We start from the raw sequence: 25,880 nt of genomic DNA, 5'->3' as shown, positions 1-25,880 counted from the left end.
CAAGAACTCTGAGCCAATGTAAACCTTTTCTCTTTATGACTTGCTGTTTATGGTTTGGATATGGTTTGAGCTTGGCCCCCAAAATTTCATATGCTGGAAGTTTTGTTCTGAATGTGGTGGTGTTGAGGTGGTGAAAACTTTTTAAGAGGTGGAGCTTAGTAAGAGGCTGGTAGGGGTGCCACCCTCAGAAGGGGTTAATATAGTTCTCCAGGGATCCTAGGTAGTTTTCTCCAGAGTGAATCATTAGGAAAGAGCAAAACTGGCCTCTTCCCACTCCCTGGCTTCTTTGTCATGTAATCTTTCCATCTTTCATGGCTTCCATCATGAAGCCATTTGCCATGAAGCCTTTACTAGAGCTGGTACTATATACTTTGGACTTTTCTTTATAAAGTACCCAGCCTCAGGTGTTTTGTAATAGCAATGGCAAATTGACTAATACACTTACTCAGTCTATGGTATTGTGTTATTGGAAACAGAAAATGGAGTAAAAACAGGTTTCTCTCAGAATTCTGAACTGATTGCTACAAGGCTGGAGTATTTTAGGGTCCTTGCTTGACCTTCAGAGATGGGAGTACAGGCATAGGCAATGTTATTGAGGTGTAAGAGATAACATGAGAGCAAAACCCTAAAAACACGTTGAGATATGGGGCCCGAGTTTCCTTTGTTACTTTCAAGGATGTTGTTTATAAAATGGTTTCATGAAAGACTTCCTTGAAGAAAAGCTGACAAAGAGCCTCCTTGTTACTTAACCTTAATAATTAGGTACAAAAGAAATTTTCCTTAAGGTCGTTAAAGGTAAGCCTGAGATTAAATTGGCAGGTCACCTGCCCAGGACAGACCTTACAAACATGTACAATATTAACTCTGCGGGCATAAGCATTTCTCTGAGAAGGGATTCCTGCACTGTAACCAGCTTCCCACAGAGGCTAAAGAGCCCCCCAAAGGTTCAGACAGAATCCCTGAAGGACACTATCCCTTTAGTGACCCTGAGATAACAAAGCCCAAGAAGGGTGGGAGAAAATGGGCAGTTTGACAGTTCGCCTTCTGGTTTGAGAAATCAAGGGAAAGTCGGGGCTCTGGGAGATGCTCCTTTGCCCTCCCTGGATTCTTGGGGGTCTACACTGCACAAGCAATACCCGCGTCCCGCCTTCAGTTGGAGTTCAAGACTGATTTCTCTGAAGCCCGCCTCCCAGCAGGGAGACTCAAAGCCAGGGCGTGGCCGGCCCTAATCTGCTCCCAGCGCCAGTACAGAGCCTGCAGCGGGTAACTCTCTGTGGCTACATGGGCCCGCACCTTCCTTGCCTCAGTGAGAGTGGATTTGCTTTGGCTGCAGGCGCCGCGCCCGGACTCACGAACTCCTTTTCTCGGCGGAAGGAGCGGGCCTCTACGCGTGCTGCGTCCTACAAGATCTGCTGACGTCGCGGAGGGCCGGCAGTCGGCACGGGAGCGGCCGGCGTGCCCGTTCGCGTATGTTGGGCGCTGCCGCGAGGCGGGGACACGAAAGGACAGCGGCTGTGCGGGTTTTAGGGCGGCGGCTGCCACAGCAGCAGCAGCGCCCTGGGCGGAGAGGGCCGAAGCGACCGAACGAGCTGGGGATGGGGAGGACTGGGTGCCGCACCTCTTTCGGCTGCGTGTGCGACTTCGGGGTCGCACAGTGACGGCCACGGCGCCCCTGGCCCGGCATTGCCGAGGCCGCTTCGCCGGAGAGCTCGCGGCCGGCGGCAGGCCGGGCCATGAGGAGCGTCGGGGGCCGGGCCAGGCCTCGCTGACCTCGGCTCCGCGCGGCGGCCTCCCCCATTTCCGCTCCGGCCTTACGGCATGAGTGTCCGCCCGGGCCCGGGGCCGCGGCTGCCCCAGTCCCGCAGCCCGCGGGCGCGCTCGGGGTTCCCAGGCCCGCGGTGCTGATCCCGGTTCGCCGCGCCGCCTGCCCGCCCGCTGTATGCCCCGGGGGCGCGGCCATGGAGGTGGTGGGCGACTTCGAGTACAGCAAGAGGGACCTCGTGGGACACGGGGCCTTCGCCGTGGTCTTCCGGGGGCGGCACCGCCAGGTGAGCGCCGCCCGCCCAGCTGGCCAGGGCGAGGCCGGGATCTCTGGGCCGCAGCCCGACTAAGGGGTCCTGAAACTTGACCAAGCTGTGGGAGCGGGGGTCTCCCTACCTTGGCTTGCCGCCTGGGGCCTGCCATTGTGCGTGCTGTCAGTGTCGCGGGGTTTGTTTTGGTAGTGCGAGGATTGTTTTGAGGCCGGAGCCTCTAGGCAGCGCTCCACCTACCGACGGGCGCCGGCTCATTGATGTCCCCTCCTTGTCAGTGCGCTTAGGGATTCGACCCCGTATGCCACCAGGGAAGCCTTTCCACCTGAAGTTAACCCCAACGATTGCACTGCCCCTTGTATCTCTGGAGGCTCAATCATGGACCTTTGGTTCCCCGCACCCCTGGCCCTGGGTTGCCAGAACTAGTTACCTTTGAGGTTAATTGCAGACCCAGCGGAAAATGGGCGGGTTCCCGTTAGCCTGAGGCTTTCTCGAACTGGGAAGTGTTGCTTTTCCCAGCATTTGTTCCCCTACACCGAGGAGTAAAATACCATCTTTCCCTCCTGGTTAGAGGAGCTCCCAGTGTACAAGATAGTTGGACGCTTCATTTACAGTAAAAATAAAGATGAACGCATGTTCAAGCCTTTAAAAGTTTTTTTTTTTTTTTTTTTTTTTAAAGCCTTTTCTGTTTCGCAAGTAGGGTCACATGAGGTTTTAGAATCTAAAGAATTTGGGAAGGCACTTTGGGAGTGGAAATTATAAAAGCTTCGACTGTTCTGATAGTTGCCAAAGGGCATATTAAAAGTGGGCTGTCTTTTCATTGTTTTGAAAGTACCGAAAAACTCAAGAAAAAAAAAATTTAAACACTGTATAATCTAGTCAGACTCACAAATACTGTTCTCAGTTAACCATATCACCTTCCAAATTTATATACACATTTCTCCGCAAATCTTAGGTGGTTTAAAACTTTTTTTCATTTGATGCTAGTTCCTATTATGGTCCTCATGTTTACTGTTTTTAGTAGCTGCGTTGTAGGGCATTTCGTTTGTTAAACTCTAATTTATGAGACCATGTTCTTGTTGAGATCGAGGTTCTTTTTCATTTTCCCCAGTACCATACATTTGTTTGCTAAAAGGATCGGTGCTTACAGATTTTTTCTGTTGAGTTGTTTCTGTGTAAAACTTTACAGGAGTGACTCTGTTTTTCCTTTTCAGAAAACTGATTGGGAGGTAGCTATTAAAAGTATTAATAAAAAGAACTTGTCAAAATCACAAATACTGCTTGGGAAGGAAATTAAAATCTTAAAGGTATGTTACTTTACACAGTGTTACATTCTAGGTTAAAGCTTATTCTAAATTTAATGAATATGTGATGACATTCTTTGCCATTTTGGTAACTGGATCCAAGTTTGAGAATTCAGCTTCTGCTCATTTTTGCATGATCAGTTTTTTAAAACATTGAGTACTCTGAAGTCTTTTTTTCTTTCTTTCTTTTTTTTTTTTTAAACCAGGGATTGAATTTAACCACTAAGTCACATTCCCAGTTCTTTTAATTTTTTTTTTTTTTTTGGAGACAGAGTCTGGCAAAGTTGCTTAGAACCTGGCTAAATTGCTGAGGCTGGTTTTGAGCTTGAAGTCCTCCTGCTTCAGCCTCCAGAGCCACTGGGACTACTGGTGTGCACCACCACTCCTGGCTTCTGAAGTTGTTTTTAAGAATAGATGTTTGTGGTTCTTGGTCAAACTTACAGGGATTTTGTGAAGACCGATTTTAGCTTTTCATAATTTCTTTTCTTTTTCAGTTATCCTGTTACTGTTTGAGAAAAGAGCCAGGCAGTCCCAGCTGTTACATTGTTTTCCTCTTCTGTTGACCTCTTACACATAAAATTAAATTTTGGGGAGTAGTGGGGACACTTGGGGTCGTTTTTCTTTATAAATTGAAGAAAGTTATTTTCCTTAGAGGTGGTCTTTTTAGATGATATACAGCCAATATTATCCAAGGGAGTGGCTTTGAGGAAGAAAGGGTTTCCATGGTTAAATAAATTTGGAAAATCCTGTTTACTAAATACTTGGACAGTCACAAAACACTTGGCTCCTTAAAGTGAAAAATCTTACCAGTTTCAGTGTACTTAACCCAGTGTTTCCCAAACTAATATGAGTATGCAGCCTTTATCCAACGCTTACCAACTTTCCTCATATATCCTGCCGAGAGTTCTTTGGAAAGAGTTATAGTTCTTTGGGCTAAGAATTATACTTTGTTTTCTTGCAAGCTTATAATATGCTTTTTAAAAGCACCTTGGAATTTTATATCCGTTGCCATTAGAAATTTATATCAAATTTAGATTAAAAAGTCTTCAGACCTACTTAAATAGCATTTACTTCGTAAACAAGAGTACTTACTTTATTAGGAATCTAAAAAATTATGGTAAAGAAAATATTTAGATTCCAAGTTAAGTTTGGTCAGGCATATTTCTTTTCAGTCTAATAAACTGAATTGTTCTAGGCTACTAATAAAGGTATAATATGCTAGAACTAGTATATATATATGTGTGTGTGCGTGTGTGTACTTAAATTTTTGTTTACATACTGAAATATATTAATATTGCTAGGATACATATTAATATTTAAAATTCTCAATTTCCTTAACAGGAACTTCAGCACGAAAATATTGTAGCACTCTATGATGTTCAGGTACATTATTTTGGATTATTTTTTCTATTTTATATACATTTAAGTGAATTTTAATAAAAATTATCTTAATTCTTTTTGAAAAGATACAGTATGAGTGTCATGTTTATTAGGAAATTGTTTAAGATAGCATATAGTAGTAGGCTAAAATAAAGCGCTGTGTGAGTAAATTTTTTTACAACTGATAATATACTCTAAGAGTAGTATTGTTTTAGGTCAAGTACAGGAGTACTGATCTAGCATTTCCATGATAAATGTGAAAAGGACTATTGTGGGCTATTTAAAAATTAAATAGAGTGTTTTTCTTTTCCTTTATTATTTTTTTTTTTTTTTGGTATCAGGTATTGAACCAACCAGGGTCACTGAACCAGTGAGCCACATCCCTATCATTTTTTATTTCAAGATAGGGTCTCACTAAGTTATGGGGAAAACAGCATTTGTAAATCATAAAAGAAGTATTAGAAAATAAAATGAATAAAAACAACACTGTGCATGTTTATCACAGATATATCTATGGTTGTCAACATGACATAAAGAAGAATTGCATTGTATTTGAAGGTGGGAAAGCTGGGCTCTAGTCATCTGCTAAGGTGACATTTTTCTGTAGTCAGAATTATTTGTGGAAGTCTTTTTAAGAGGGCAGCCTTGGAGAAAAATACTGTGTTCTGGGTAGTGTACCAGTTGAATTAGTTGCTTTGTAGTATGTTTAAAAAATTTTTTCTTTTACAAACTCAAATCATACTTGGCTACTGTGGTGTTCACTGTGTGAGAGCCATGGAGACAGACTTATGTAGAGAACTGCAGATTCAGGTTTTCTCTCCACTCTAATTATTCTAGGGCAGACCAGTATACATGATTTACATTTCTTTTGTTTGGCTTGGTTGCACAGTTGAATTCCAGTAAAACAAATGGACATGTTATGTAATCTGTTATTTTTATTTCTAGTTAAAAACTTTTCTGTATTCATTTGCATTATTAAAATTCATTCATTTTTGCAAATTTTTGAGTGACTAACATATACCAAGCATTGCTCTGAAAGCTAGGAATTAAAAATAAAGTCCTTGCTCTCGGTGTGCTTAATTTTAGTGGGTGAAACAAAATGAACTTTACTTCTAAAACTTGTACTAATTTTTGATGCTCATATCATACCACAAAGACACTAAACCCATGTTATGGGGTTTTTTTTGCTAGTACAGGAAAATGCCATATTAATTATGTATACCTTCTGAACATGTGTTTATTTCTTTAAGTTCAAAAATTGAGGACTGGGGATATAACTCATTTGGTAGAGTGCTTGCCTGTCATGGCACAAGGCCCTGAGTTCAATTCCCAGCACCAAAAAAACCAAAACAAAACAAAACAAAAAACCAAGAACTGGAAGTACCAGATCAATAGCATGCACACATTTAAAAGTTTTTGATTATAGGTTGTATAAATTGCAAAACATTTGCAATTTAAATTATGTACAGAATATGTGAGTGCTGTGGGTGTATTTTATTACCTGTTTAAATAGGTGTAATTTATTCCTTCATTCAGGAAATTCAAAGCAATATAGAAAGGAGGGGGAAGAAAGCCCTTTAAATTCAAAACTAAATCCATCTCACAATTCTAGATGAAATGTTCATTCTTTTCAGAGCTGTTTGTGTAGTTTGTCTTAGACTCTATAGATAGAGGGCACCAAATGGTACAAGCCAGTGCCTAGTACAAAAATTGTTAAATAATATTAACTCTTAATTTCCCTTTTCTTGAGAGGTACAGAAAACCCCAGTATTGCTGAGTCTGTTTTGCTTTCATAGTAGGGTATGCTTAGATTTTTTTTTTTCTATCAGAATGAAAAGTGTTTTTAAGTACCAGCTTTGGTTGTAGAATGAGATGACATTAGGGAAACATGCAATCAAAAACTCTGAATTTTCAAATAGGAATTTCAAGGTGACTGCTTTAAAGTGTTTTACTGTTTTGTACATTGTGTGCTACTGGAACTAATATATAAAAATAAACTTAAGCAATATCAGTCAAATAAATATCAATTTATTTGAGCAAATAAATGCTCAAGATGATAATCTTGAGCATTTGGCTATCAAGTAAACATTCTTGAGCTAGTATTTTAGATTTGCTTCCTTAATTCTGATTGTTTATCAAGGGGTACACTAGGTTTAGAAGCTAGTACTTTTATCATCTTGAAATGAACATCACTTTTACTGACCATCATTTTTAGAGATCTGTCTAAAGTTTATGCTTTTTAAAATTTATTTATAAATACTGATGTTAGAACCCAGGGCCTCACTCATGCTAGGCAATCGCTTTACCACTGAGTTACATAAATATAAATAAATATATATAAAATGAATAAATGTGTTTGTATGAATATATATGGATTCATAAGTGTGTGTGTGTATATATATATACACATATATATATACATATATACATATATATACATATTTGTGGTACCTGGGATTGAACCCAGCACTTAATCACTCAGTCACAACCCCAGCTCTTCTGATTTTATATTTTGAAACAGGATCTTGCTAAGTTGCTTAGGGCTTCACTAAATTGCTGAGGCCATCCTTGAACCTATTATCCTCCTGCCTCAGTCTCCCGAGTCACTGGGATTACAGGTGTGTGCCACCATGCCTAGCCCATATATATATATATATATATATATATATTTTTTTTTTTTTTTTTTTTTTTTTTTTTGCAGTGCTGGCGATCAAACCCAGGACCTTGTGCTTGCAAGGCAAGCACTCTACCGACTGAGCTATCTCGCCAGCCCCATATTTTTTTTTTTAATTTATTTTTATTGTAAACAAATGGGATAAATGTTGTTTCTGTTTGTACATGGAGTAACAGCACACCATTTGCATATTCATACATTTACCTAGAGTAATGATGTTTGATTCATTCTGTTATTTTTTTTCCTTCCCCCCCACCCCTCCCACCTCTTTTTTCCCTCTATACAGTCCCTCCTTCCTCCATTCTTGCCCCCCTCCCACCCCTCATTTTGTGTCATCATCCGCTTATCAGTGAGATCATTCGCCTTTTGGATTTTTGAGATTGGCTTATCTCACTTAACATGATATTCTCCAATTTCATCCATTTGCCTGCAAATGCCATCATTTTATTATGCTTTATAGTTGAGTAATATTCCATTGTGTGTGTGTGTGTGTATATATATATATATATATATATATATATATATATATATCACAGTTTCTTTATCCATTCATCAACTGAAGGACATCTAGGTTGGTTCCACAGTCTGGCTATTGTGAATTGAGCAGCTATGAACATTGATGTGGCTGTATCTCTGTAGTATGCTGATTTTAAGTCCTTTGGGTATAGGCCAAGGAGTGGGATAACTGGGTCAAATTGTAGGTCCATTCCAAGTTTTCTAAGGAATCTCCACACTGCTTTCCAGAGTGGCTGCACTAATTTGCAACCCCACCAGCAATGTATGAGTGTACCTTTTTCCCCACATCCTCTCCAACACCTGTTGTTGCTTGTGTTCTTGATAATCGCCATTCTAATTGGGGTGAGATGGAATCTTAGGATAGTTTTGATTTGCATTTCTCTTATTACGAAAGATGGTGAACATTTTTTCACATGTTTGTTGATTGCTTGTAGATCTTCTGTGAAGTGTCTGTTCATTTCCTTAGCCCATTTGTTGATTGGATTGTTTGTATTCTTGGTGTAGCGTTTTTTGAGTTCTTTATATATTCTGGAAATTAGTGCTCTATCTGAAGTATGAGTGGCAAAGATATTCTCCCACTCTGTAGTCTCTCTCTTCGCATTGCTGAGAGTTTCCTTTGCTGAGAGAAAGCTATAAAATCAACACGCATAAATCTAAAGCATTTTTATACACAAGCGACAAAACAGCTAAAAGGAAAATGAGGCTATTGCCATTTGCAATAGCCTCAAAAAAAAAAAAAAAAAAAAAAAAAAAAAAATTGGGAATCAATCTAACCAAAGAGGTAAAAGATCTCTACAATGAAAACTACAAAACATTGAAGAAAGAAATTAAGGAAGACCTTAGAAGATGGAAAGATCTCCCATGTTCTTGGATAGGCAGAATTAATATTGTCAAAATGGCCATACTACCAAAAGTGCTATACAGAGTCAATGCAATTCCAATTAAAATCCCAATGACGTACTGTACAGAAATAGAGCAAGCAATCATGAAATTCATCTGGAAAAATAAGAAACCCAGAATAGTTAAAGCAATCCTTAGCAGGAAGAATGAAACAGAGGGTGTTGCAATACCAGAACTTCAACTATACTACAAAGCAATAGTAACAAAAACAGCATGGTATTGGCACCAAAATAGACAGGTAGATCAGTGGTACAGAATAGAGGACATGGACACAAACCCAAATAAATACAATTTTCTAATACTAGACAAAGGGGCCAAAAATATGCAATGGAGAAAAGATAGACTCTTCAACAAATGGTGCTGGGAAAACTGGAAATCCATATGCAACAGAATGAAACTAAACCCCTATATCTCAAAAATCAACTCACAATGGATCAAGGACCTGGAAATCAGACCAGAGATCCTGCATCTTATAGTAGAAAAAGTAGGTCCAAATTTTCACCTTGTTGGCTTAGGAACAGACTTCCTTAACAGGACTCCCATAGCACAAGAAATAAAAGCAAGAATCAATAACTGGGATAGATTCAAACTAAATAACTTTCTCCCATATATTTTTTAAAATAGAGAACTTTTCTTTTTTTGGTGCTGGGTTTGAAGAAGCACCAAAATATGCTAAGTACTTCTCTACCACTGAACTGGATACCCAGCCCCCAAATTGAGAACTTTTGACATTATACAAATCAGTTTAGATGACACTTAAAACACATTTTCTTTGATTGCAAGAGTATTTTATGTTTTTAGTTACAATTCTCAAACATTGTCAGAATGACAAATTAGAAAAGAAATGACAATTCCCAGAGATAACCAGTTTGGTATATTTATTTTAAGTTTTTCTAAATATATTAATTCATTGTCATTGATACTTTTTATGCTTTTCATTATGAGAGATTTATTAATTTTGTACAAGATATAACTTTTATTAAGCTTAACGTATCTTGAATATCTTTTCATAATTTTAATGCTGTAGGAGAAAATGACGATTTATTTATGTAAAACCCAATTATTGCCCTCTGGTTTCACTCTTTTCCTTTTGGATACAGTGCTGCAGAGAAAGTTGTGTACATGTCTTTGATTTTATAGTGTTCCTGTAGAATAAGTTCCTTAAAGTAAAATGGCTTGGTCAAATATCTATCATTTTGCTTTCTAAAAGGTTAAACCAATTTATTTTGACCAGTAGTGACTTTTTTTTTTTTTTTTTTTTTTTTGGACAATTTTATAGTAGGAAAATATTTTAAGTTTTTTATCTTTTTATTTCATAAATTTTTAGTATACAGACCATGATGCCTTTCTTATTTTTTTTGACTTTTCCATTGCTGTTCTGTGATGCTTCTGTTGTGTTTGTTTTTGTACTGATTTCTTTGTGATTAATTTTCTGAGCCAGTTATTGAGATGTACAGAAGTGGTCAACAAAACAGAAATGGTTTTTGTCTGTGGAGCTTATATTATATAAGGGGAAGGTGATAATAAGCAAATAGTTGCTGATTCTAAGTGTGCCAAGTGCTGTCAGGAACTATGGGAGGGGTTTGGAGGAAACAGTATGGGGTCAGAAGGGTGGATCTAGGGAAAGTTCCTAAAGAAATGATGTTTAAACAGACTTGATGGGTCTGAGGAGATAGCTCAGTCGGTAGAGTGCTTGCCTTGTAAGCACAAGGCCCTGGGTTCGATCCCCAGCACCCCCCCCCCCCCCAAAAAAAAAAAAAAAAAAAAAAACAGACTTGATGGGTGTGTGGAAGAAGAAGGCTAGGCTGGGGGTTGGTGGAAGTGGAAGAAGAGCAAGTGAACTTCTTGTGGGAGAGTGAAACCTTTTGTAAAGGCCACAGGCAAGAAAAATCACTAAGTTTGAGGACCTGGGAGAAGGCCAGTGTGACCAAACTACAGGAATGAGAGAGAGGGAGTAGTGTTGAATGTGCTGGAGAGACTGTAGCAGGGACCAGTTGTGCTCTTCAGTCTAAGGACACTGCAAAGACCATTGAAGAGTTTTGTAAAAGCAGAAGAGTGAAGTCATGTCCGTTTTTTGAAGATAAATCTTGAGCATTCTAAGCATGAGACAAGTATTGTCGGTTAGGAATACTACACTTAACCTGTTTTTTTGATTGCTGACAAAACTGATACCTGAGAAAAAATAAAGTCAGAACTGTATTGTCATTTTCCAAAATTATTTCCAAATGAATCAAAGGCTTAACTATGTAACATAAATAATAACAAACTTAGGATGACATTTAGATGACAATATATATTCCAAGGGTTAGAAAGACATTTTAAATCAAGAGAAGAGCAGGATTGCAAAAAAAATTTTTTTTTGTACCGGGTATTGAACCTAGGGTGCTTAACTACTGACCCACATTCCAGTCCTTTTTTATATTTTATTTAGAGATGGTCTTGCTGAGTTGCCCAGGGCCTCACTAAGATCTGAAGCTGGCTTTGAACTTATAATCTTCCCACCTCATTTGTTGATTGAATTATTTGTATTCTTGGTGTAGATGAACTCTACACTTTAATAAATTTGTGTGAGTGTATATAAATTATGCCTCAGTAAAATATAAAAAAGCAAAATTGGCAAATAATGGTTTGAGGAAATATTTACAACATGACAACCACAGGCTGATATCTATAGGTGTATGTAAATTCTCTCAAATTGATAAAGATAATCCAAAGGAAAAATAAGCAAAGGACCTAAATTATTTATCATAAGAAAAATAAAAATGAATAATAAGTTTATGTATTTATACTCACACACAAGGACTCAGGGAAATGTAAATTAAAGCTACAGTGAGATGTCACTTCTCACCCATCCAAATGGTAAAATTGAAAAGTGAAATAGTTCTGGTAGAGTTGGAGAACAGAATATTTCACTTAGCATTTACCAGCAAATGCCATAATTTTATTATTATTTATGGCTGAGTAATATTCCACTGAGTATATATACCACTGTTTCTTTATCCATTCATCAATTGAAGGGCATCTTGGTTGGTTCCACAGTCTAGCTATTGTGAATTGAGTGGCTATGAACATTGATGTGGCTGCATCACTGTAGTGTGCTGATTTTAAGTCCTTTGGGTATAAACTGAGGAGTGGGATTGCTGGATCAACTGGTGGGTCCATTCCAAGTTTCTCACACTAGACAGAGGTGCCAGAAACATACAGTGGAGAAAAGATAACCTCCTCAACAAATGGTGCTGGCAAAATTGGAAATCCTTATGCAATAAAATGAAATTAAACCCCTATCTCTCACCTGTATAAAACTCAACTCAAAATGGGTCAAAGATCTAGAAATTAGACCTTCACCAAATAGAAGAAAAAGTAGACCTGAATCTCCATCATGTTGGCTTAGGACCAGACTTCCTTAACAAGACCCTCATAGCACAAGAAATGAAAGCAAGATTCAATAAATGGGATAGATCCAAACTAAAAAGCCTTTTCTCAGCAAAGGAAACAATCAATAATGTGGAAAGAGAGCCTACAGAGTGGGAGAAAATCTTTTCCACACACACTTCAGACAGAGCACTGATCTTCAAAATTTATAAAGAACTTAAAAAACTTTACACAAAAAATAGAACCCAGTCAATAAATGGGCTAAGGAACTGGGCAGACACTTAACAGAAGAAGATATACAGGTTAACAACAAATATATGAAAAAGTGCTCATCATCTCTAGTAATGCAAATTAGAGAAATGCAAATTAAAACCACCCTAAGATTTCATCTAACTCCAATTAGAATGGCTATTATCAAGAACACAAGCAATAATAAGTGTTGGCATGAATGGGAGAGGGGAGGTACACTCACACATTGCTGGTGGAGTTGCAGATTGGTGCAGTCACTTTGGAAAGCGTATGGAGATTCCTCAGAAAACATCCATGTTTTTGATACAGGGTTTTGTTGGGTCGCTCAGTCTGGTTTTGAACTTGTAATTCTACTGTTTTGACTCCTAAATAGCTGGGATTACAAATGTACACCATTGAGCTTTTTTCCTTTATTAATGCATGTATGCAAGTGTACATCCACTCAACATTCTTTGAAAGCATGCAACTTTTTTTTTTTTTTTTTCCGTGTTGGGGATGAAACCAGGGCCCTGAGCCTGCCTAGGCAAGCACTCTACCACTGAGCTTCAGCCCCAGTTACACTTTTTTTTTTTTTATTTTTTAATTAACCCTGAATTTATTTCTTTCCAAATCCAGACCTCCTCCTTAATTTTATAGCATTTTTACTTTCTTCCCACCTCAGTGCCTCCTTAAGGGGTTCATAGGAGCAGTGAAAACAGTTTGTTGCTATTGTTTCTTCTTCTGTTCCCCCTTTTGCATTCTTGTGTGTTGAAATGAGTCTAGCTAGGGACAGTCTCTAGGAGAATAATTTCTGGATTATAGGCCATGGGAGGGCCCAACTTTAGTAGATATTTCCAGTGAATTGCTTGGTACTCCTATTAGCAGGTGTTTGACCGTTCAGTTGCTCTATATCCTTGCCAACACCTGGCAATTTTAGACATTAATTATGATTTTCACTTTCATTTTCCTGTTGACTACTGATTTTGATGCTGGATGTGGTGGCTCATTCCTATAATTTCAGCAATTTGGGAGGCTGAGGCAGGAGGATCACAAGTTCAAGGCCAGCCTCAACAATTTAGTGAGGCCTTGAACAACTTAGGTCCTATCTTAAAAATGTAAAAGGACTTGTAGATATATAGCTCAGTGGTAAAGTGCCCCTGGGTTCAATTCCCCAGTACCAATAAATAAATACATTCCTTTGAAATTAATATGGACATATCTTGCCTGTTTTTCCACTGGTATGTCTTTTTATCATTGATTTGTTGGAGTTTAGCCAGACATAGAGGCAGATACGTGTAACACAGTGACTTGGGAGACTAAGATAAGAAGATTGCAAGTTCAAGGCCAGCCTGAGCAACTTAGACCCTGTCTCAAAAAAAAAAAAAAAAAAAAAAGTTTTATTTCTTTATATATTGTGGACATGATTTTACCAGAAATATGTATTTGAAATTACTTCTTCACACTCTAACTTGACTTTTTAATCTATTGGTGGTTTATTTAATGAACACAAATTCTTGATTATTGTTTCTTCCTTTTGTATTTAGTTGTTTGTATCATATTTAAGAAGGCTTTCTCCCTACCCTAGAGTCATGAAGATATTCTCCTTTATTTTTTCCTCAGTCTTTATTGTTTTACCTTTCACATTTAGCTCTGCAGTCTGCCAGGAAGTGATTTTTATATGTGGCATGAGGTAGAGATCAGAATTTAGTCACATTTACAAATGGGCAGCCATTTGATCTATAACTCTTTATTGAACCAGATACTCCTTTCCTTTTTATCTGGTAGTGTCTCCTTTGTCACAAATGGGAAGCCACATATGTATGGGCCCATTCCTAGACTCTCTTCTATCTCCAGGCTTTTATCATTGTTTTTTCCTCACTGTAGTTAAGCTTGGAAACCTAGTAGTGTAAGTTCTTCAATTTTTGTTTTTATTCTTTTAGACTACATTGGTTATTTTTTTGACATTTTCCATTTTCACATAAATTTTAGAATCAACTTGTTAGTGTCTGTAGATACAAAACATCCTAGGATTTTGATTGAGATTACATTGAATCTTGGAAACTTCTTTGAAGAAAGATTTTAAATTACAGTTCAGTTTCTTTAATAGCTGTGAATTTTTTCAAATGTTCTATTTCTTATCATTTTTGTTTTTTATCAAAAACACAAAAAATTGTTTTTCAATTTATGTTATACATTTTCACATTGACATACACTTGTTAATATATTTTGTTTTTAGTAATTAGGTTTTAATTCTTAGTTATTAAGAAGTTTGAGTAGGGGAATGATGGAGTGAAATTCCTATGACTTCAGTTTTGTGGTTGGAGGTGCTGGAGAGAAGCAGAGAATAAGGATTTCTAGCTATCAGGAAGGGAGAATTTGTGTGTATTATGTAGCTTTGTAGCTGTGGCAAACTCTTGGTGTTCTGGCTCACTTCTCAGTCTTTCTGATTCTACAAGTACCACTCTTCCAAGTTCTTTGGCATCCCAATACCAGGTGTTTCATTTTGTCTACAAGTGACTTGACTGATTCTGTAAGAAAAAGAACATTTTCTTTTTTCTTTATTTACTCTTTCCTGTCTCTTCGTGACTCATGTTCCAATATGGAACTTAAGCACTTCATTTAAAAAAATGTGCCCTATTTTGTAAAGGGGGCCTGAAAGGAGGGGGTATTCAAGAGAAAGAATGAGATTGTCACTATTTTGAAGATGGCAAAGGAAGATGTGCATAAGAGGTCAGGTTGTTTGTATTTCATTTATTATTATTAGATAGTGAATAAATGGAGAAAACTAAATAATTAGGTATACTTCCTAAATTGTGAATACCAAAATGGGAATTTGACCTCTTCTGTTGAGTGAGCAGAAGTTCCTTATGGCTGTTGAGCCTCCTCTTAAAAATTCCTAGCTCTCTTTTCTCAGCAGTAGTTGGATATGATGCTGTTATATGAGTAAGCAACACTGATTTGAGATAATATTGTGCTTTATATTTGAGAAGAAGAAAATATTATTGAAAGTTGTCAATGTTGAATGATTTCTCATTTTAAGGATTACATGATATTTGTTTTGGATTTGATCAGGTTTTGTGATGAAAACTATCTGGTTCACAGTAAAGATGATTTAACTCTTATAAATATATTTTATTTTCATTTCTGATGTGAGGAATCATTTATTTCTTACAGACTTGATTTTTCTAGGCTATTGGGTGCTGGCTGTTCTCTGCCTCCTTCCTGATTTGTCAGTGGAGCCCTGCTGTTAGGAAAGCCAAGCTAGTTTTGTAGGCTTTTCAGGCTGGGATTCTGCTGTGGTGGAAGCTGACACCTTCTTCCTTAACAGATAGTAAATGGCATTTCCATTCTTGTGAACTTCTGCATACCTTTTGGATCAAAGAATTGGGCAGGATGTATTTTGATTTTTTATTTAGTCTTCTTGAGATACAAGTTTAGCGAATCATTCCTAAGTCCTGTGTTTTTTATAGGCATACTTTTACATTGAGGTCTTGAATTGTACCATCTGGCCCTGTGGTGACTGCATGTCAGCTTTGTGTTGCTTCTTGTTGCAGGGAAGCATGCTGCACTAGCTGTCATGAAGCACCAGTTTATATTTCTGATCTGGGTGCATTGATACTTTTGTAAAATTCAGTAAAAAGGAATTATAAAAGTGAAATAAAGAGGGTCTACAAATGGACATCTAGTTTTTGTTTCTGTTTTTTTTTTTTTTGGTGGAGGTGCTGGGAATGAAACGCAGTAGCACTGAGCTACACCTCGCTTCCAGAGTTTTTATTATTAGGTTCAGCAGACAAAATTACCTTGTAGAATTGCTTTAAATAACTTTTCAAATTCTTCTGTTAGTTTCTGTAGTTAACTTATTGTGGGCCGGTGTGAGATAATTTGCTGATTGGCACTGGTCTTCCAACCAACTCTGAGTAGTACTGCTCTACACTGTCCCCCTTCTGCCCTACCCTTCTTTCCTTTTCCCACAGAATACCTTATCTTTTGATTTTAGGATCTTGGTAAAGCCAACTGCTACTTGGAAGCACTGTATTTTGAATCACATTTGAGCATAGGCTTAAGCCCAAGGGAGGCCCAATTTAAAATTTAGTTAACGCTATAAAAATTGTCATTGAAGAACCAACTAATCAGTCTTTGAATTATTTGTTCAAGAAACAGACCGTAGCTATGTATATTTCAAGGACTTTGTAAAATTTTTCAAATTAGTTCCTTACAACCTTGAAACATATCTTGGGCTGACATCTGATGAAGCATTTTTGCCAACAATTTGCCTAATTATGTGATTGCCCTAAATAAACATAAAAACCAGAAGAAAAGAACAATGCATCCTGAGTCATGTGTTCTAGAAATGAGACTGTATATTTTAGTGTTGCTAGGAAGGATTATAAGTCATTTTTCTACCCAACTCATACTTTTCAAAGTGCAACTTCTTCCCTAAGGACCCAAGAATTTTTCCCTTTTTCATAATTAGTAAATTTACCATGCTTTTTGTTTTAGATATTGTTTTAGGTTAGTGATAATCAAAAGATGAATTGCTCTTTAGTTTTTTCATAAGCAGAATTGAACTTCTTGATAAATTGTATGTATCTGTTATCAAACCTTGCTTTGACTTTGAAGAGGAGGTGCTTACATCATTGGGAATTTTCATTTCACTTTCTGATAGATTTTGTGTGTTCACTTTATTAATTTAATAATGATCAAGTATATTTTTAAAAAATCATTATTTTAAAATTTAGTGTTCTTTTTCTCTTAAGTGTGATATTTAATATGTTTACTTTTTAGGAATTGCCCAACTCTGTCTTTCTGGTGATGGAGGTAGGTATTGTATGAGTTTCCATTGAATTCATTTCAAATTCATTTTGATTCATTTTTACTTTTAAATTGACAGTAGTTTATTATTAGAAATTTTAAATCAATAAAATTCAGTCATTTATATTCTACTTTATAAGAATATAAAATTTAAAAATCTTTATTATATATTTATAATGTTTTTAGATTCATATGCAAATGACTTTTAATGAGAATGGATTGAATTTATCTTGAGTGACTGTCTTAATTTTAATTACATTTTCTTTTATGTGTCAGTATTGCAATGGTGGAGACCTGGCAGATTATTTGCAAGGTAATTTGTGTGTGAGTATGTTCAATAAAAATAATATTGCAGTCTTTAACCCTCAGAGATGGTTCTGTTTCCTGCACTTGTGTAGAAAGTCAATAAATATTTGTGTTTAACTTGCAGTCACTTTGTTGACCAGCTGTTGTTTGTCGAGTTTTTCCTATTTGCTTATTTATGGTTACCTTTTTTTCCTGTCTCTCTCTTGACAATGAGAAAGGGGATCCTTTCCCCAGGAGGAAAGAAACCAAATAGAATCTCTCTCCTTCAAAAGACTCTGCTGGAGGGGCTGGGGATTGAGCGTAGTGGTACTGTGCTTGCCTAGTATGAAAGAGGGCTTGGTTTAATTCCCAGCACCAAAACAAAAAACAAGAAACAAAAAACTTTAGCTGACCACAGTGGCATATGCCTCTATTCCCAGCAACAAGGATGAGACAGGAAGATCACAAGTTCGAGGCCAGCCTGATTGACTTAAGACCCTGTCTCAATAAAAAATAAGAAAGACTGGGGATGTGACTTAGTGTCAGTGCAAGCGTTGTTAGATTCAATCTCTAGTTCTGCAAAAGAACAAGAAAACTCGAACAGGTTGCCACTAGCAACCCTAAATTAAAAAAATAAAATAAACAATTTGTAGGGGAAGAACACATCCAAGAATCTATTTATGGGAACATTTCTTATAATAAATCCAACAAAATTTCAATAGCATTATAATGGATTAAATGTGACATTGAAATTATTTGGCACAGAAGTAAGCTTTTAGTATTAGATGGTACTTGAAATTCCGTACCTAAAATGCATACATGTAAGGTTTGAAGGATTCAGATCCAGTTGTGCACCTCCAAAATATTTTTATTTTAATTATGCTATATGAGGTCAACATCTACTTGTTTATCCCTTAAAAAATGCAAGGGAAATATGCAAAATGATAGTAAAAGGTTAATACAACCGATAAACAGATTGTAGCAAATGATGGTAAAAAGCACTAAGGCCTGTGAATATACATAAAAAATGGACAGTGTCAAAAGTGAAACAATTTATTAAAAATGTTTGATTCTACTTGGTAACCAGGGAGTACAATTAACAATGAGACTTAAAAAAATTCTTTTAAAATATAGAATATTGCCCACATTCACAGTGTGTGTAAAGAATAACATTAAGTACACTGGTATATACTCCAAATTAAAAAAGAATTATAAATACATTTGAAACTTCTTGGAAGTCCTTCTACAGTTTCATTCCCATCCTTCCCCTAGAGGTAACTGTTGTCCTGAATTTGGCAGATTAAAAAAATCTGTCAATTTATAAAATGATGTTTTTAAAAAATGTCTTTCTTGGGCTGGGAATATAGCTCAGTTGGTAGAGTGCTTGCCTTGCATGCCCAAGGCCCTGGGTTCAATCCCCAGCACCACAAGAAAAAAAAAAAGTCTTTCTTAAATAGACTGAATGCAGTAAGATGGGTACTTTGATTCCCTGCCAGTGGAAAGAAATTGAAGCTAGGAAGTACCTTGCTCTGTCTTGCTGTCTATCTCAGAATTTTGTGTTCCTTGACATTCTAAGGGTTCTTGGTGAAGATGCCTTTGTGCTAGGGTCAGACCAAGTGGCACTTGTTATTAGCTTATAGTACTCATCAGCTTAGAGTTTGTTTTATAAACAATACAAACATGTTATCCAGTGAAGCAGATTTAAATTAATTTTGACAGTAGTTTTGTACTTGATGTTGAACTCTTGTGTTTGATATTCCAGAGCAGTATTGCTAGAACAGAGGACCAAATAGTGAAGAGTTTGAATGTTGGAGTTAACTAGGCAATCAACAGTTCTAGTTCCAATATTTATATCACTTAATTGCTGCTTAACTTTATTTTTTTAACCGCTCTCCAGACCTTCTCTGTCATAGTCCTTAAGGAGGGATCTCTTGTAGTTTACAAATACTTCTAAAGACATATAAAAGAAATTATGGTCTTTAAGGAATTAACTGCATTTGCATTGTCTGATTCAGTAGCCACTAACCTCATGGGGTCTAAATTAAGTTGTGCTGTAAGTGTAAAATGCACACTGGGTTTTGAGCACATCAGTAGAACAAAATAATGATTAAATCTCAATATTTGGATATCATTACAAGTTAAAATGATAATATTTTGGACGTATTGCATTGGGTTAAATATGTTAATTTTAACCTTTCCGTTTTTTGTTTTTGTTTTTGTTTTTGTTTTTGTACCAGGGATTGCCACATCTCCAGCCCTTTTTATTTTTTATTTTTTGAGACAGGCGTACACCACCTCATCTGGCTTCTTTCCACTTTTTAAAATGTAGCTACTAGATGATTTAAAGTTACATGTGTGGTTCATATGGTATTTCTGTTGTCTACAAGGTCTGGAATGTTTGGAAGGTTGACTGCCATTGTATTTTTATACACACACACACACACACACACACACATACACATACATACACACACACACACATTTTAATTGTAGATGTACACAATACCTTCACTTATTTTTCTGTGATGCTGAGGATCGAACCCAGTGCCTCACACTAGTGCTAGACAAGCGCACTACTACTGAGTTAGAACCCCAGCCTGACTGCCATTGTATTATAACATGATCATTCAGTATTTTTATTTGCTCTGATAAATAAAAATTTCACATTTTCAAAAGATAGAAAATAAATTCCATCAATCAGAATCTTAAAACAAATTCTAAATTAGTAAACTATATTTTAACATTAGTTATAGTAGAGTATTCTAAGTGTGGCAGCTGTAGGTGATCCTACTCTTTTGATGTTAATGTGTTCAAGAATTCATTCAAAATAGTTTTGATGTTGTCACTGACTTTGTTGTGTTTTTTTGTAGGTCAGGGCTACCAGGGATTGAACTCAGGGGCACTCAGCCATGGAGCCACATTCCCAGTCCCATTTTGTATTTTATTTAGAGACAGAGTTGCTTAGCGTCTGGCTTCTGCCGAGGCTAATTTTGAACTTGTGATCCTTATGCCTTAGCCTCTCGAGCTGCTGGGATTACAGACGTGCACCACTGTGCCCTGTGCTTTGGTTGTTTTTGAAGTGAGAATTTCAGTTCCAGAATTGTGTTGAGAGGAGCAGAGCCTATATTCATTGATATATGTGAATCTGTACTATAGGTTGTGCTCGAAACAGCTTAAGCTTGGTCATTGTTTTTATTCCTCATGGGAGAAGTGTTAGAATTTGGACTCTGAATCAAATAAATTTCAGGTATATTCAGTATTATGTCACAGGACAAAGATACAAGTTATAAGCACCTGCAGTCGCTTTAAAGTGGCTAAATTATTCTAAGCCCCAAACTGAAATTATAAGTGAGTAAAATGAAAAAGATATGGTATCCATTTTGTTGGAATATAGTTTAAGCAAAACATTACAAAGATAAAGTTCTAGTCATTGATTTGCCCCGCAGCTAATATGAAGTAATATGTATGTTGACATTTATAAGACAGTAGATCTGGTAGAATGAGCTCCAAATTCTTTTTTTTTTTTTTTTTTTTTTTTGTATTCTTTTTTTGCAGAACTGGAGATGAACCCAGGGCCTCACATATGCTAAGCAAGTGCTTCTACTACTGAGCTTCACCCCAGCTCTGTACTTCAAAAAAAAAAGAAAAAAAATTTTTTTTTCTTTTTTTTTGTATTGGGAATGTGTTTTGAATCCATAGGCACTTAACCACTGAGCCATGTCCCCAACCCTTTTTATTTTTTATTTTGAAACAAGATCTCACTAAGTTGGATAGGGCCTTGATAAATTGCTGAGACTGGCCTAGAACTTGCAATTCTCCTGACTCAGCCTCCAGAGTGCTGGCATTATAGGTATGAACCCCTGGACTTGGCTCAAATTCTTAACTCTATTCTTTTCCAAGAATGATATGAGAGATTTCATTTTTATATGTTTTTGTGTATTTTTTCCCCACTGGACACCAGGACAGGAGCCCCCGAAAATAAAAAGAGGGAGGATAGGTCAAGAATGGTTCTCACAGGAAGAAGATTTGGTAATTTTTAAACCGTGTTGGTTTATTTTATTTGAAGATATTAAGGACATAAATGCTAATATGTCATTAAGTGATTTTATTTTATTTTTGGAAACGAGGATTGAACCCAGGGGTACTTTTTACCATGGAGCTACATCCCCAGTCCTTTTCTATATTTTACTTTGAGGCAAGGTCTCACTAAGTTCCTGAGGCTGGCCTTGAACTTGTGATCTTTCTGCTTCAGCCTCCTTAGTTGCTGAGATTACAGGTGTGTGCCTCCATATCTGACGATATTAAAGTGATTTTTAAAACCATGAAATATCACCTGACATGTCATTATAAAATGATTTTAAGACCTTAATATTTCACTTGTTCTAGGTGTTAATTTTTACCTTTTAAAATTATACATGGAAAAGTTCTATAGATTGTATTCTGAGAATTATATATGCAGAAATGTGTTCACAAAGGATTTAAATAGGTTTAAGGATGTTTAATCTTTAAAGTGGAATCAAATAATTGCACTTGTGATGTTTAGGTCCATTATAATAGAAAGTTTCTCTTTGCATACTTACTACATTTGAGTGTGTATTATGTCTTAGACCTTCTGAAATCTTCATTATTAAGTGTGTTATTTAATCCTCAAAACAACCTCATCTGATCAGCCTCTTATCAGCTTTGTGTGGAAAAGGGAGAGAATGGATCATCTTCCAGGTCACACAGGGAGGGAGGAGCTGGGATTTGAACAAAGGCAGCTTTATCAGACACTAGGCTATTAGCCATTATCTGCCCTAAAAGCTGCTGTACACTATCTCCTTATTGTTGAAAACATCTCTTTGTAAAGGTATCTTTAGTTATGAAAGATCTTGTGAGGGACAGGGATGTTGGGGCAACAGAGAAGATATGAGGAATTATCTGTGGAGCACAGATCCCTGACCACGTACAAGAGGTGGTGAATGCCACACAATGATTTCACCTGTTTTTAATTCATGTTTGTATAATGATTGAGTCTAAATAAGAACATTTATTCTCAGTATTTGACTTACATGAAGGTTTGTAAAGGAGATTTGCATTTGTTGAGCACCTATTTTGTTCAGAGCTGTGTGTATGACTTTGGCCAGTAAATACAAGAAGGGAAAAGCAAAAGAAAACAAATTTAGTGAAAACAAAAATGCAAATGCAAATCTACTCTCTTTACAAGAGATTGGTTATCATATTTGAGAAATCTGATATCTCTTCATGATAGACTTCAGTTATTAAAGTAAAAAAGGAATAAATGTGAATCCTAGTTCCTTTTTCCTTTTATGCCCTCCTTCACAACTCAATTCTCTTGATGGAATATGCAGATGGTGTTTGATTTATGTGCTTAAATATTTATGTGACTCCTTTTCTACCAGCTAAAGGAACTCTCAGTGAAGATACTATTAGAGTGTTTCTACATCAGATTGCAGCTGCCATGCGAATCCTGCACAGCAAAGGAATAATCCACAGGGATCTCAAACCGCAGAACATTTTGTTGTCTTATGCCAATCGCAGAAAGTCAAGTGTCAGTGGTATTCGCATCAAAATAGGTAAACAGCCATGTCTTGCATCGTGGAAAGGACATTTCTGAGACTCAGTATTTTTAGATAATTTTAGTTTGGCTTCTTCTGGCAGTTTTTTGGTGCTCTTGTATCAAAATTATTATTATTTTTTCCATTTTTTTATTAAAAATCATAAATTTACATAGGGCAATGTTGTTTGATTCATTCTGTTATTTTTTCCCTTCCCCCACCCCTCCCATCCCTCTTTTCCCTCTATACAGTCCTTCCTTCCTGTATCAAAATTATTTGAAGCAGTCAATAAAAAAATAGTTCAAATGCTATATCTCTTCTGTGTAGATATGTTCATCTCTCCATGTTGTCTGTCTTGATGAGATCGCTATACTGTAGACAGCCTTGCACTTAATGCTGAAAAATCTTATCTTTTCTCTTTATTGTTTTATGTAGATATTATTACGTCTGTTAGTGCTAGGCTATGAAATTAGGGAATTTTTTTTTTTGGGGGGTACTGGGGTTTGAACTCAGGGCTGCTGGGATTACAGGTCTGTGCCACTGTACCTGGCTTGATTTTTTTTTTTTTTTTTTTTTTTCGGTGCTGGGGATCAAACCCAGGGCCCTGTGCTTGTAAGGCAAGCACTCTACCAACTGAGCTAGCTCTCCAGCCCCTGGCTTGATTTTTATATGTAGTCTATATCTGGTATTTAATTAGGGCTATATTAATGAATCCTTTATTGTATTAGCATTTTTATTTGTGAAGATTGGTATCCCGTGGTTACAAAACTTGAGTAGTGAACTGTACAGTTGATTGTTACTACTATTTTTTAGTTTGTTGAAATTGAGATAGCTACTACTATTCCTTTGGTGGGCAGACTTATTCAATAAGTTATTTTTCACAATTTGTGCCTTCTTGTGTCTTAAAGAATCATGATATATGTTAATTGTGAGCCCAAGGTATCATTTGTTTTTCCACTTTTTATTTTTGAAATAGCGGATTTTGGTTTTGCTCGTTATCTACACAGTAATATGATGGCTGCAACATTGTGTGGATCTCCGATGTACATGGTGAGTAAGTTTGTATCCTTGGTTTAAGGCACAGCACCATAAGCATTGAAATCTAAATATTTTGCTTGTTTCTGAGTAATAATTGATTTTTTTTTGGGAGGGGGGTGCTGGGAATTGAATTCAGGGGCACTCAACCACTGAGCTACATCCCCAGCCCTGTTTTGTATTTATTTAGGGACAGAGTCTCACTGAGTTGCTTAGTGTCTCCCTAAGTTACTGAGACTGACTTTGAACTTGCGATTATCCTGCCTCAAACTCCTGAGCCACTGGGATTACAGGCCTGTGCTACTACACCTGGCTTGATTTTTATATATAGTCTGAATTGTTATTTCTATTATTAATGTTAATTATACTATCAGCAGTTATCTTTTGCTTTAGCATAGTGAGGATGAAATTAAGTCATTTCTGCCCATTTGTTTTTATTTTTAATAGCTAATAAAAGAAATCCCCTATTAAGTTGAAAATAAAAATTCATGAAATATAAAAATACTATACTTGATGTGTAGTGCTTAGGAATACTTAAAAATACCTCTTCTGTGTAGATATGTTCATCTCTCCATGTTGTCTGTCTTGATAAGATTGCTGTACTGTAGACAGCCTCACACTTAATGCTGAAAAATCTTATCATTTCTCTTTATTGTTTTATGTAGATATTATTATGTCTGTTAGTGCTAGGCTATGAAACTAGGGATTTTTTTTTGGGGGGGGGGGACTGGGTATTGAACTCAGAGTCCTGTATGTGCTAGGCAAGTGCTTTACTGCTATGCTATACCCATAGACCTAATGTGAAGTATTAAGTTTAGAAATAAATTCTAGAACTTCAGAACTATGTGAAGTAAATGTTTCTATTCTAAATGTAAGATAGGTTTATAGGTCTCTAATTGGGCTCAGTGGTATACCCCTATTTCTTTATTTGATGAGAAGTGGGAAAAATACCTGTAACAAAGTAGTAGAGAAATGCCTTTGCTTTTAAGATACATTATTGTGCTTTACATTGTGGTTTTTATTAGAAAAGCTTTCAAATTGCAGAAAAATGTAGGGAAAAATGTAGCAGATGCTTATGTACCTACCATCCATATTTAATGAAGTTAATATTTTGCCATGTTTGACTTGAACTTTGTTTAGAAATTAAATATTTAAGACAAACCAAGTCCCTTTTGTACCTTCTCCCTAATCTCATTCCCTACTCTCCACCTCTCATAGCCTTGAGGGAATCTTTGTCCTATACTATAGTTGGTAGATATTTTTCCTTATTGTTTTAATATTCTCACTGTACTTTTTATCCATTTGTTTCTCCTTTTCATGCAGCATTGTTTTTGAGATTTACTATCAAATCTCAAAACCTAATAATAATGTAGACCTCATAATTATGTAGGTCTAAATTCACTGCAGTGTCATTTTATTAGAGAAATATCACAGTGTGTTGATTTTTTAAGTAGTTAGGAGTGTGAACATTGTCAGTTAATTAATATGTGCATGTTAATTATGTAGCTAACATTTATGTCTCTTCAATTTTCTATATTCAGGCTCCTGAAGTTATTATGTCTCAACATTATGATGCTAAGGCTGACTTGTGGAGCATAGGAACAGTGATATATCAATGCCTAGTTGGAAAACCACCTTTTCAGGTAGACTGACTTTTTTCTTCTATTTCCGTTTTGGAATCTTCTCATTTTTTAGTTGCCTTTGACCTATAAAATGAATACTTTGAAAGCAGTGTTTTTGGCTCCTTTGAGACTTACTTTGATTTTGTTATAGGCAGAAACTGCTG

General features: G+C 36.6%; 1 protein-coding gene and 1 long non-coding RNA gene across 6 annotated transcripts in view; both read left to right on the top strand.

Moving 5' to 3' along the window:
- The first annotated feature begins 1,441 nt into the window (after positions 1-1,441).
- Positions 1,442-25,880, top strand: part of ULK2 (unc-51 like autophagy activating kinase 2) — a 75,244-nt gene continuing 50,805 nt past the window's right edge. For 3 of the 5 annotated variants that reach the window (XM_079131669.1, XM_079131671.1, XM_079131668.1), the window contains exons 1-8: positions 1,442-2,048; positions 3,245-3,337; positions 4,676-4,717; positions 17,190-17,222; positions 17,493-17,529; positions 22,904-23,077; positions 24,036-24,109; positions 25,636-25,737. In XM_079131669.1, the coding sequence (XP_078987795.1) occupies positions 1,959-2,048; positions 3,245-3,337; positions 4,676-4,717; positions 17,190-17,222; positions 17,493-17,529; positions 22,904-23,077; positions 24,036-24,109; positions 25,636-25,737 (645 nt within the window). In that variant the 5' untranslated portion in view covers positions 1,442-1,958. The remainder of the gene's footprint in view (positions 2,049-3,244; positions 3,338-4,675; positions 4,718-17,189; positions 17,223-17,492; positions 17,530-22,903; positions 23,078-24,035; positions 24,110-25,635; positions 25,738-25,880) is intronic. The other 2 variants (XM_079131670.1, XM_079131672.1) reach the window with 2 other exon arrangements.
- Positions 9,154-17,169, top strand: LOC306656493. The gene is made up of 3 exons (XR_013762527.1): positions 9,154-10,338; positions 10,474-16,877; positions 16,935-17,169. It is a non-coding gene; the product is annotated as an uncharacterized lncRNA (long non-coding RNA).

Source organism: Sciurus vulgaris, assembly GCF_902686455.1.
Source record: "Sciurus vulgaris genome assembly, chromosome: 3".
NCBI classification, from domain to species: Eukaryota; Metazoa; Chordata; class Mammalia; order Rodentia; family Sciuridae; genus Sciurus; species Sciurus vulgaris.
Note: the sequence above shows the minus strand (reverse complement) of the source record. Positions and strands in the feature narration are given on the sequence as shown.